Source organism: Suricata suricatta, chromosome 9, assembly GCF_006229205.1.
Source record: "Suricata suricatta isolate VVHF042 chromosome 9, meerkat_22Aug2017_6uvM2_HiC, whole genome shotgun sequence".
Lineage (NCBI taxonomy): Eukaryota > Metazoa > Chordata > Mammalia > Carnivora > Herpestidae > Suricata > Suricata suricatta.
The window spans coordinates 20266812-20280507 of NC_043708.1; the positions used below are offsets into that span (position 1 = coordinate 20266812).

At 41.7% G+C, this 13696-nt stretch overlaps 1 protein-coding gene across 3 annotated transcripts in view; it reads left to right on the plus strand.

The window, feature by feature from the left end:
* SEL1L (SEL1L adaptor subunit of ERAD E3 ubiquitin ligase) overlaps positions 1–13696 on the plus strand; it is a 53250-nt gene that overhangs the window by 3399 nt on the left and 36155 nt on the right. For 2 of the 3 annotated variants that reach the window (XM_029950504.1, XM_029950505.1), the window contains exons 2-3: positions 2470–2507; positions 3357–3588. The exons of the other annotated variant lie outside the window; for it this stretch is intronic. In XM_029950504.1, the coding sequence (XP_029806364.1) occupies positions 2470–2507; positions 3357–3588 (270 nt within the window). The remainder of the gene's footprint in view (positions 1–2469; positions 2508–3356; positions 3589–13696) is intronic. 3 annotated transcript variants of the gene reach the window in all.

A 13696-nucleotide genomic window follows, 5' to 3' on the forward strand; every position in this document is an offset into this window, starting at 1 on the left:
CTGTGAGAAGTTTCTAGATTATAAGCACCTTCTATAAAAGTGTTATGTGAATGGATATATCAGTTTGAAAGAGAAAATAGCTTATGCTTTAAAACTACCATCTGGAGTAGTCTTTCCCAGTTTAGTAAATGAGAAAGAGTTCTCTTATTTACCAGTAACCTTAGTATGTATTCCTAGTTTGAAGAGAGAAGAGACAGAGAGAGAAGCATGATGCAATTCATGTGAAATAACCCTGATGTCACAAGTTTCTATGTCTCTTGGAGTTCAGAAACACGTTTTGCTACTCAAATGTCTAATAGCTTGTAGTGTTTCAAATGTACATGTTTTTAAATTTATAGGTATCTATATTATATACCTATTAGCCACATATGTGACCTGTGTTGAGAAGGTACTAAATTTCATGATTTAGTGATAAGTAATTTAAGAATTCCAGCTCATCTAAAGTTTCAGTATTTAGGTATATATTGTATACATTTGTGCATTTAACGTCTGCTCTTGATATATTAGCTAGTTAATGTTTGTAATTAATTAAACATATCCATCCATACAACTTTTTTTTTAATGTTTATTTTTGAGACACAGCGACAGAGAGTGAGCAGGGGAGGGGAAGAGAGAGAGGGAGACACAGACTCTGAAGCAGGCTCCAGGCTCTGAGCTGTCAGTACAGAAGAGCCCAATGCGGAGCTAGAACCCACGAACTGTGAGATCATGGCCTGACCTGAATTCGGACGCTTTAACCCACTGGGCCACCCAGGTGCCCCTATACATACAACTTTGATATATAATGAAGGTGAATTTTTTTCCTTTACCCAAAGGTTTGCTGGAGAATGGAATTTGAACCGTGTGTTTGGGTAAAACTTGTGAAGAAGTTAACATGAAGGATGATTGTTAATTAACTGACATCACTACCTAAATGTTATGGGCACTATGGGACCAAAACATGCTATACCTTTCTCTTCCCCACTCATCAGAAATGAAACATATTTGGCAGGCCGTCTGAAAGTAGTGAATCTGAAAGTAGCTATAGTTTAAGTGTTCTTTGAATTGACAGTACTTTTCTTACATGGCAAAACCTCAGTAGTAGACTAGTTTGCTCAAATATTCAAAAAAAAATACTGTGAAATAGCATTGTGTATTTTGTACATAATGAGTTGATTATACTTCTTAAAATTAGCTCACTACTTTCTTATTACAAACTCCAAAGCTTGAGCTTTTGTTAGGCTTGAAAGAGTTGCAAGTTATGAATAATATTTAGCCTGTAATAGGAAGTAAAGATAAATGACAGCCAGAACACCAGATTTTCTGGTGAAAGCACATGGTTTTATAGCATGTTGTCTGCTGGTTAATTTCCCATATAACTTATGGAGCAGGCAATACTGAAGCTCACTCCTGGATAAAGTCAGGGGTGATTTTAAGACTAAGAAGGAAACTTAGAGATCATGTGACAGTGGTTTTCAAACTGGCCAGGAATACAAATATCAAACATATGCATATAGACACTGGGTTGTTGAATGTGCTTGTATAAGATCAGAAAAAAGAATAACAAGTTGCCAGAATAAAAGTAATAGGAAAACACAAAAAGAGTAATAGAAGGAAGATTAACATAACTGGACAAAGCCAAAGCAGCAGTATGTACAGGCTGAGTATGTACAGGATAGTTTGATGCAACTGTTTTTTAAAAATTTTTTAACATTTATTTATTTTTGAGAGGCAGAGAGACAGAACATTAGCCGGGAGGACAGAGAGAGAGGGAGACACAGAATCCGAAGCAGGCTTCAGGCTCCGAGCTGGCAGCCCAGAGCCTGAAGCGGGGCTCGAACTCACAAACTGTGAGATCATGACCTGAGCCAGAATCAGCTGCTTAGCCGACTGAGCCACCCAGGCGCCCCAGATGCAACTTTTTACTTGTATCTGGCTATCTGTTCAATAGAGTAGAACGCAAATCCTAAATATCTTACTCTGGCAATTCTACTGTCACATATAATAATTTTCAGTGTCCATCTTTACTAGTCTCCATGAACAATAATCAACACTAAAGCTATGTAACTCTAGATTCTGAGCAGAGGAAAATAACAGGTAGTATCCTGAACCACGAAATCAGAGATTTATTTTTATAAATTTAGTAACACGTTCTTAGTAGTAGACTAAATACACACTGAAGAATTGGATGGTTCCGTGCAGCAGCATCTGGTTTTGGTGGCAGTAGTGGCAGCTGGTCTTCCTGCCCATCTAACAGGTGGAGCTGCCGTTGTGCCCGGGGAGGGAGGAAGGACTACCCCATCCAGCCCCTTGTTTTCCTTTCACCTAGTCTTTTCTGAGCAGCTGCTGAACACAACCAATTTTTAGGTAATTCTAGATGTGTTTATCAAATGTCTGATTATTATTTGTTGTACTTCTCAAGTGCTTTAACAATATCTGCAATTTCCCAACAAGAAAGACGACTAAAATTGTCTTAAAATTTCTTTACAGATGAGGAAGGCAGTCAGGATGAATCCTTAGATTCCAAGGTGTGTACTAAAATTTGCATTGACTAGTATTTGATGCCCAGTTTAAAAGCATGAAATCATGTATCTTAAAAGGGGTATGAACTCTGTACCTTTTGAACAACAGAATTGGATTAAGAAAAGCATAGCTGGCATCAGTGTACTAGTTCTTTGGGAGCCGGGGAGGGAGGGATCACTGACTTGTAGGACGGAGAATAATAAATACTGTGTTTTCATTCAGAGTGTTGGTTATTAGGTTTAATTTTAACTTAAATATGCTGTGTAAGAGCCTGAAGGCAGTAACATTTTTACTGCCTAATGAGAGATTGATTTTATTCCTATTTTTTTAGTTTTTTTAATTTTGAAGGCTTAACCTCTGCCATTTGTTTCCACTTATATATCAATTTTTATAAATCTGTTGAGTTAATGCATTTAAATTGGTTGATTGGGTGAATAAGGCTGATGATTATGTATCCAAGGAGACCATTCAGTTATGATCTCTGATCTCTAGATTTGAGGAAACACGGTAAGAATCAGAAAGTTGTAGTACAGGGCTAGCATAAGGGGAAGTATAAGATATGTCAGGAGTTTGTAGGGAAAGACCCTACAAACTTCAGGAGAGACCCTAATCCAGACTTCAGGAATTAAGGAGGGCTTCCTGGGGAAAGTAACATCTAAGTTAAAGTTGGAAGAGTCAGGTTAGGCAAGTGATGAAGGCATGTGATGAACACATACCAAAGTTTGGAGAGACGACCAGGAATGGCACGTTCACAGTGGAAGGAGATGTATTTGGGTTAATAAAAGTAATGGTCAGATTAGGTTGGAGACCATCTCAATACTATTTGAAAAACTAAAAATCTTTTACATTCTCAGACCCCTTTGCCATCAGATGAGTCGGTAAAGGACCACAGCACAGCAGGCAGAGTAGTGGCCGGTCAGATATTTCTTGATTCAGAAGAATCAGAATTAGAATCACCTATTCAAGAAGAGGAAGACAGTCTCAGGAGCCAAGGAGGGGAAAGGGCCACAGAAGAAATTGGCTTTCTAGAATCTCCGAATTCAGAAAACAAGGACTACGAAGAATCAACCAAAGTACGGAAACAAGGTAGTCTGGCCATCTTCTTTGCTTTTGCCTGATTTAGGAAGGAGACAACTGAAACTTCAGCCAGTGTAGAGATACAAATGTCTCGTTTCTGATTTTGAACCATATATAAAGTGTGGTAGTACAGGATTTTCTAGATTTTTATATATCAGAGTTACTCATTTAGCAGATTCTGCTACATAAGCTGAATTTGATGATCAGAATTGCATTTGTATTACAGTAATATCCTAACATTTCTTTTTGCACTCAAGTGTATAATTATCTGCCTGTGTGGTACACAAAATAGAAATTCAAGAAAGATTGTCTAACATGCTGCTCTGGTTATTTTCAGAATTGTGTAAAGTTTTTTGCTACAGTAACCTTCCCTATCACCCTAGGAAATTGATGTAGGTGTTCATTTTTCTAATTGAAGCTCACATACACTTTCATTCTTTTCTAACTTTCACCTTCTTGACACTCTCTGTTTTTAAATTTACGACTTGCTCTTTCTCACAATAGAGTGTGCTAAATACCTGTCCTTCTAAAATTAGCTGTTAATGAAGCCACTCTGTCCTGTCCCATCAGCCTTCTGCCATTTAGTTTATTATTTCAGACATCACCACCATACCTGCCTATTATTCCGTTATTAGCTACTTTTAGAAATTGATCCAGATTTGACCTTTCAGAAATAAAAATTTTTGTTACAGATACCCATACTTGCAAGTAGAAAAACTGTGTTTAAAAAAATTGAAAGCATCTTAAGTCCATCAACTAGACCTAACAGCTGTTAACGTTGTGGAGAAAAGTCAGGATCTTTTCTAAATGCATAGTTTTCAGAAGACTAAATTAGGTCAAAATGTATATTCTGTTTTATAACCCATATTTTGTGTCTTAACAGTTTATCTTGAACACTCTCCTTTATCATTTAGTATTCTTTTACAATTTGATGGTTAATGACTATAAAAAATTTTACACGTAGGGGCGCCTGGCTCGCTTGGTCAGAAGAACACACGACTCTTGATCTTGGAATCCTGATCTTGGGTGTAGAGATTACTTAAATAAAACATAAAAAAAAACTGACATGTAAATACATCATAAGCTAGAAATAGGTTATTTACAGTGCTTTTTTGCTGGGCGATTATTTTAGATTTATCTTTGTGGCCATCTATGAAAATTTTCTGAGAATTAGTTTTATAAAGTAAATTTGCTGGACTAAATATAAAATTTTTAAAAATATTTGATGCATACTGTCAAATAGTGTTTCAGAAAAGTAACTCTGTTTACTCCTTTGAAACTGCTCCTTCTCCTGCACCTCAGCCAAGTGTAAATTGCCATTTTTAAGTTTTTGCCAAATAGTATAGCTTACTTAATTCATTCTTTTTTACGTTTTATAAGGGAGACTTTAAACATGCACAAAAGTGGAGGATGCAGTGGGCCCCTGTTCCCATCTCCCAGAGTCAGCGGCCCTCCGTGATCTTGTTCCTGTTGAGTCTCTGCCGCCCCACACTCGTTAACTCCCTTCTCTCCTAGAGTATTTACAGCCAATTCCACGTTATTTCACCTATGTGTGCATCTCTAAAAGTCTGACTTTTTTCCCCCAACAATACCACAATAGTATTAGAACACCCACAAAATTAGCTGTTATTCCTTTAATCACTCAGTCCCCAGGCTCTCCATTTTCCAGCTGTTTCACATATCTTCTTAGAACTGATTTATTTGATTCAGTATCCACACTAAGAGTGAAGGTTTCTCTTAATCTATAGCCATTCTCTCTCCATTTTTTATATCATTTTACTTGTTAAAGAAATAATGTTCTTTGTGCAATACAATTTCCCACATCCTGAATCAAGTTGGTCATAACCTTGTAATGTGTCCACTGTCTGTTGTCTAGTCTGTAACCTGGGAGTTAGCTCCACAGGCTTGGGTAGGTTCCACTCTGGCTTTTTATTGAGAAAATCTCATGAAGTGTTTTGTACTTCCTTTCACATTACATTGCATATAGTACCTGATTGTCCCACTTCTGGTGATTAATCAGTGAAGCTGGGTGGTGTTGGCTTGATCCAGCCATGGAAAAGTTCCTCAAACATTTCACCTAGAGGTTTTGGCAACCATTTTGTTTGTTGTCTGGAGTTCACTAAGAATTGCAAAGTGATGGCTTTCTAACATATAATTCCACCTGCATTTGTTACCTGGGGTTCTTTTATAAAGAAAAACTTTCCCTCATCAACCATTTGGTTACCTTGAAACATAGTCCTTCCAAGCAGGACAGTGCTTGAGTTTTTCCCTTGAAGTATTTTCAAATAATAACTTGATGCCCTGGCAACCTCCAAAGGAGGCCATTGAGTATGTTTTTGTTTGTTTGTTTCTGTTTGCTTTGCTTTTGCTTTGCTCCTGAGCATCATTACAGATCCGTGGGTTTTACATGTTTATGCTTCACATTATTGTGGTCACACGTCTTCGTTGCTCACGTGACCCCAGCTCTGTCTGTTGAGAGGCCCTTTAAGTTCATCCCTTTGTTCTTTTGACTAATTGTAGGTAACTTTTAAACATTTTTCTTTCCAGGCAGGATAGGATGTCTTAAATTCATCTTCTACATTTTCTAACCCAGAAATGAATCAGCCATTCCCCAACCCTGCCAAGAAAAACCCAGATTCCTGTTAGTGGGAAATTGTATTTAGACACTATGATCTAGACAGCAGGGACATGCATTGCGACTGAGTTGCCAGTACTAGTAGCCCTTTTTGGTGGGTACAGTTAGGAAATGTATTATTCATCCTCATTCTTCCAGTTCAAATTAAATATTGTGAGAAAACCCAGTGGGTCAGATTGACATAATGGACTCCCACGAATCAGAGATCTTCCCCAGTACCAAACCTGATGAGTGTGTTCAGAGATAGATTATCACGAGACACAGGTGAAGTGTTGAGAAGTCCCTCATTGCCAGGGCTGCTCCCAGCTACTGCTTGCCTCAACGAGGATGCTCTCTGGCCCAGATTTTAACATCTGAAGCCTCTAAGTGATGCATATGGAATGTCACGTCCATGAATGGGAGCTATTTCAGTTATGAAACACCTCTAGTTTATTCTCTGATAACTGCATAGCTCGTGTGATATTTTCTAGGAAGTCCTTCCTCATAAATATACACCTCCCAGGTGTATGTACAGTGAACAGTGTAGACACACCACATGCATCCTGCTAAAGCATTCCATAGGTAGGAAGGACCCGCCTGGCAGTAAATACCCTTAGTGTGTTTGCCGGAAGTTTTTTGTCAGGTGACCATGTCATCTCTTTGTTTCTGTATAACATAAATTATATATGCATGGTTTTGTGTGCAGTCCCAACTACATTAGAATTGGGCAATATGATACTTACTTTTAGACGTGCTTCCTTTGTTGTTCTCTCACCCACATCTCTGCCATATTGGTCTTCCTAAAACCCAAATTTGATCCATAACTCCCCTATTTACAACTCCTCAGTATCTCCCCATTTGCCCGGGAGATGAAGCATAGACCCCTTAGCACAATTCCCCAAATCTTCCGAGTGCGGCATGCCTGATGGCTCCTGTGACTTCATCTCTGCGGCTCTGCCCAGGACCCTCCTTCAGCGATATCAAACCCATTACCATTCTTTGGCTCCTCCATGTGGTTTATGCCTCTAGGTCCTTGTACAGGTTCTTCCTGCTGCTTGGACTGCCTTCCTCACCTCCTTGCCCAAATTGATCCTGTTTCTTCTCATCCTTAAAGATGAACTTAAGTTTCTCTTTTCTGAAGTGGATCTGAACCACCCAGGGTTCAGATTGTAAGAACTTCCTCCCTGTGCCCCTGCTTTCTCCCTTTTGTCAGTTCTCTAACAGCAGCCAGACCAGTTTTTCTTCCTGTTCAGAGCCTCCAGTGACTTCCTATCACATTCAGAATAAAGTCTAAATACGGCCTTCCATGATCAAGCCCCTACTATCTCTCTGACTTTATCTCCTGCCACTTCCCTTCACTCACATGATTCTAGCCACACTTGCCTTCTTATTGTTGAATATTTTACACTTAATTCCAATGGTCTCTGAGATCCCCAGGACCACACCTCCAGGCTCAGTGATTTTCCATGAGACTCATAGGACTGAGCATGTAGTCCTATTTATAGCTATGATTTATCACAGCACAAGAACACCAGATATAATCAATAAAGAGAAATATGCATAGGTGAAGCCTGGGGGAAAACTGGATGCAGGCTTCCTATGGTCCTCTCCCTGGGGAGTCACACAAGACATGTTTAATTTTCCCAGCAACAAGTTGTGACGACATGTGTGACATGCTGTCTACCAGGGAAACTCTATTAGAGACCTATACCTAGAGTTGTTTGAGGAGGCTGGTCACATAGGCACTCTGTGCCTGGCACGTACCAAAACTGCAGACTCGTAGACAGAAAGCAAGTGTTCACCATAAACCATATTGTTTGTACAGTTGGGATGAGTCACTCCTAACCGGGTAGCGGGAACCCTTCCAAAATCTTAAGTTCCCAGACACCAGCCAAGGGCTAACCTTATAAGCAGATCGTTTCAAGGGCAGAAGTGTAAGCCTGCTATGTGAACTCTTCTCTGCACAGTCTACCCCATTGGTCATTGGCCGTCTTGGCTTTATAGCAAAATCACTCTCAGTAAGCCCCGGACAGCAGAGTGAGACCAGTCTACAGTATTGATTTCAGTTATGTCCTTCGTGGGCCCTGGACTCAGCCAGTCAACAAATCCCGTTAATCATAAAGGCCTGGCTTAGCCAGGGGGCTTCCTCCTGAAATACCTGCATTAACCCTTCTGACCTGGCCTTAAGCATCAATTCAGGCCCAGCACAGCCAGCCAGTAAGTAGAAGTTGAGGCAGTGTGGTGATAGGGTGCACAAACAGAAATACAGTCCCAGAGGGCACATGTGGTGACCCTGAGAACAAAGAGGTTACCATCTTTGGGGCACCCCAAGCAGGGCATATGTTAGGCAGTACCATGGGAATCTTGTTCTGGGTTTCCAATCCAAATCATTTAGCTCAGTCTTTAGTTTCAGAGGAACTGCCAGTCAGTTCCAAACAGTTTCGTTGTCCCTGACGCCAGTGCATTCACGCCATGAGTGGGGACAACATCTGGAAGTTTTCTGCACAGCAAGTGCAAGGGCCGGGCCGCCTGCTGCTGCCTCACGGTTGGCCCTGTCTGGTAGGAGCACAGGATCAGCAGTCTGAATGCAAAGCCCTCTCAGCAGCTTGGAAGGGTGCAAGGAAGGGGAAGAAGCTTCCAGAAATACTTTCAAAAAACAAATATCATGTCTTCTCCCCTCACTCATGCATCCCCAAGTGCAGAGGTTTCAGTTTCTTTTCCTTGGTTGTTACAAAATCAGTGTGTCCATTCAGCAATAATAATTTCGTGTTTTCTCAGTCATCCCTTACTCCCATCCACACCTTTCACTTGGAGGGGTTCTGTGTAAGAGGGGCAGAACAACTTCTCAGAAGAGCATATTATAGACCTGAGCCAGAAAACCACCATGTTCAAAAATTGGTCGGGACAAAATCCTAAATTTTCAAAAATTTTCAGAATTTTCAAAACTTTTGGAGGTTTGCTTAACCTCCCACCCCTTTCATCCTGATCACGTAACCAGTGAGTAGCCTGGAAAAGTTCAGCGCTTCTCTGAGGACCGCTGCAGCGGATAATCAGAGTGCACAAAGGTGTGCACACAGGACAGAGGTGAGCGAAGCAGTCAGGTGATGGGTCCCTTGTTGGAGATGGCAGCTTAGCAGGAGAGCCAGACACAATTAAGACATGCCAGGAGTCCATCTACCTGTAAGGAATGAATAGAGGCTCATAGTTCCTGTGGTGTACCTCTCCCCTCCCAAAATGCAGCTTGGGGCAATAGTCACAAGTTAAATACGCACCCAGTCAGCAGCTCGATTTCAGATAGTCCCATCGAAGAACAGTTCCTTTCCTGTAAGCATTTGTTTGTGACCCAGACAGTCCAGCTGAGCATTCACCATTTCCTCACAATGTGGGGACCCACAGAGAGGAGGCCTAAGGTACAGAGGACACAGAGTCTGAGTTCTGTTTATTGAACGTGTTCCTGCTTTCAGGTCAGTCCAGCTCACGCTGAAGCTGGACGCCTGTCCCAGATGGCATTAGGTTTTAGCTCAGATCAAGTCCAGGCAACTAGGATCCGTGAATTCAGGATTTTTTAAAAGCCAGGGGCTTTTTCTCAGCAAAAGCAAGATGCTGTAGGGCCAGAAAATCCAAGTGACATGCAAAGTGGCTTTGCTGCACCCTTTGTGTTGTCAGTCTTTGAGTTCCCTCCCTTTCTCTCTCTCCCTCTCTCTCCCTCACTCCTCCCCCTTCTCTCCCCACCCACCACAGGCACACATTTCAGGCTCTAAGGTCAGACCTCTGCTTTCACAAGCCCTCATTAGCCAATTAAAACCTGCTCTTTAGACCCTGAAAAGTGGTCTCTATCTGTAGATCACCTCTTTCTTACTGTCTCCCTTTTTATAGGGACTCCACTAAGCAAACATCCAAATCTTCCGTAGCAAAGCCCAACAATTACAGAGACTTGTTCAGTTTCCAATACTCAAAAGAGTTTAAATTCCAACCCGCCCACTGGTGGCAAAAAGCAAGGAAGCTGTGTCCTACTAACACATTTCTATTTTTGCAGCTTTGCCTGATCAGGATGATTCCTCAGGCATGTATGGAATTATAAACACTAAACACTGTATATCAGTTATATCAGGCATCCAGTTGTGATAGCCATGACATGCAAAGCTACCAAAGAAAGTCCTTTTTTTTTTCTTATTGCAAATGTACTTGACCTACCAGGAAATAAATTCAGCATTTGCATGTTAACATCACAGCTGCCAGGGAAGGTCCCAGGCCAGAACACAGGGGAAGGAGAAGAGTAGGGGAGGCTACCGCAGCAGCAGCTAGACTGAAAGCAAAAAGCTGCGGGGGCGCTCCTTCCCTCCCTTTGCTTTCTGCTTTCTCTAACGTTCTGCTCCGGCTCTAGGTCCTGGTTGTACTCCCTCTCGCCCCCCACCCCCAATCCTGCCCCTCCACCACACTTGGAGATGAAAGCACTATAAACTTTTAACATTTTTTGGCCCATTCACCTTTGGGAATTTGGGGGCCCTTTCTCCTCTCTGGAGGAGAACATAAAACCCAAAAGCATCACTTTAGCCACTGTGGCCAAAAGCAGCGAACCCGCTCCCCTGGAGTTGGATCTGTCATTTTCAGGTTCCACAGGTAACGTTTACCTCTCACAACAGAGAACGGCTCAGCCGCTGCACCCCATGGATGACCTGTAGCCGCCTGGCCACCAGAGATTGATCAGGGCCTGTCCCCTGTCCTTCCTTTCCCAAACACTGCTTTCACCGTATTTCAGTGAGTCGGGGTCCACCTAGCGAATCCTGCTTCTGACGCCAACTGACTTCGGGGATCCCAAGGCCTCCCCAGGTTCCATGATTTGCTGGGAGGACTCAGCAAGCAGTTGTACTCACGGCTTTGGGTGATTCTGGCAGCAGGGATATGAAACGAAATCGGCATGAGGCAAAGCCCAAAGGAAGCAAGGTGCAAGTTTGCAGCAGTCTTCCAGGGGACTCCGAGGATGTAGGTCATTCCCCGAGCACGTGTGGCAACACAGGGGAAATGTTATCTGCCAGGGAGGCTTATTCGAGACCCAGTGCTTGGAATTTGTAACGCAGACTAGTCGTGTGATCACTCTCTGCCTAGCAGTGTACCAAAATTGCAGGCTCCCAGAAGGAAAACAGATGTTGAGTGTAAACCACATTGTTTGTACAGTTTAGGCCCAGTGAGTCACTTCTGTCAGGTAGGGTAGTGGGAACCCTCCCAAAATGTCAGCTCCCCCAATCTAACCAAGGGCCCACCTTTCAAAGGAAAAGAGCCATGCCTGTGGTGACTGTTTTTTGCTCGTTATCCCAGTAAACATTTGTTTGCAAATGAATAAATAAATGGCCATCAAGAGGGGAAGTGATTACATTGTGGTATTTCTTATTATAGAATATTTGCAGTTACTTTAAAAGGAACATTTTTATTGCAAATAACAAAATCCATTAAAAGATGGCAGAAGCAGAGGTTTATTTTGGTTCCATAGTCTGTTCAGGGCTCATGCCGTTGCGGACTCCCGCTCCTCTGTCTCCTATTCGGTCTCCTTAGTAAACTAGCTTCATCTTCATGTTGGTTCCATGTGGTGACACATGATGATGGCTGTATCCCCAGGTCCTGGGTCCTCAGGAAGAAGTGATACCTGCATCGGAAGGGCAGAGGCCTCCCCCAGGAGTCACTAGTAAAACTACCAGCACAATCATTTGACCATCCCTGGCTCTACCTGAGGCGAGGAAGGGGTTGAGAGTGAGCCAATCTGCAGTCTGCCACCTGCAAGAATAGGAGTGTAAAGCAGAACTGCAAGTAATTCACGTAGTATGATCCTTGTATTGGTCAGGGGTCTCCAGAGAAATGGAACCGAAGGTTGCCTGCTGGCAGAATTCCCTCTTGCTCAAGGCAGGTCACTATTTGTCCTGTTAGGCCTACAACTAATTGAATGAGGCCCACCCACATTATGGAGGGTTATTTGCTTTACTCAGAATCCACTGATCTAAATGTTAATCTCCTCCACAGATACCTTCACAGAAACATCCAGAATAATTTTTAAACAAATGTCTGTGACCCAGCCAAGTTGATACAACTAACTATCACAGGTTCCTTTTGAAAAAGAAAAGCCTTTTTTTTTTCTCCATATACTTGCAAGTGAAAGAGAAAAGTGCACTACTTTCTACTAACAGTTGTTTACCTCAGGAGAAAAAAAGGGAATTTGCAATGGTGGCTCTAGATGATTTTTCTTTAATTTTGTATTCTTTCCTATCGCTGGGATTGTCTTTGCAACCATAAACACGTTATCTGGATAGTCTTCAAAAAGAAAAAGTCAGATATTGAGCATCTTGCTTTATCTCAAATGGCACAAAAGGAACTGAGTTTAAACTTGCTAACTCATGCTTTAGTTGAGCTCTGAAATAAGTTGGTTGAATAATAGATGGCATTTCTGCTTCATTGTCACTTGCATGGGGGTGGCTGGGAATAAACAAACCTTAATTTAGCGATCAGATGTAACAAGGTAGATGGCTCAGGAAATATAGGTCATTGCCTACAGCAGGTTGTGACTTTAATGAAAAGATTTTGTTATTGTTTTGTTTTGTTCGGTTGTACAAGAAATTAGTTGTGCAAGAAAACTCCTTTAGAAGACCATCTTTGTGGAAAAACACACACCAGGGGCTGTTGAAACTCTTAAGAACTATCTTTAAAGCCATTATTCAGAGAAATTCACTTTCTTAAATAGCAGTTCTCCTGAGCAAGTTTCACTCTGTGTGGTTTCTGATCATGCCTATCACTTAAGTGTCATGAAGCTTGTCACTTTCTTTTGGGCACCATGGGCCAGTGCTTGCTGTCTTTCTCCTTTAAAATTAGTTCTCACAGAGAGAAGTGAGTTTGTGAATTCTGATCTTAATGTTTTTTTCATTTTCCATTTTACTACATTTTATTCTTGTTCTGAAAATTGTTTTAATCCTTAAAGCAAGGCCTTCCTGCATAGTCTGCTTCTCTTTCCTCCCTTCCTCCGTTTCTTCATTAACATATATGATTTCTCAACTGTAGTTAGTAATTCTCAGCACTGGGTGAAAGCAGTCTCTATAGAAAATTATATAACATTGGTAATTTCCCTAAGAGAATGCTGTACCATATTTCCACAGTAAATGCCTCTTTTTTTTTTTTTTTGAGAGAGAGAGAGAGAGAGAGACAGCGTGAGCAGGGGAGGGTCAGAGAGAGAAGGAGTCACAGGATCTGAAGACAGGGTCCAGGCTCTGAGCTAGTGGTCGGCACAGAGCCTGATGTGGGGCTCGAACCCACAAACTGTGAGATCGTGACCTGAGCCGAAGTTCGACACTTAAGCGACTGAGCTACCCAGGCGCCCCAATGCCTCTTTATTTAGCCTATACCATTTGTTCTATCTAGTTAGGATTTACTTTGAATCATCTGTACTTGTGTTTTGTTTTTAGTACTTTGGGGATTTTCAATGATGAATGGTTGATTGGTTGAGTTTTTATTTTTGTGTTTACT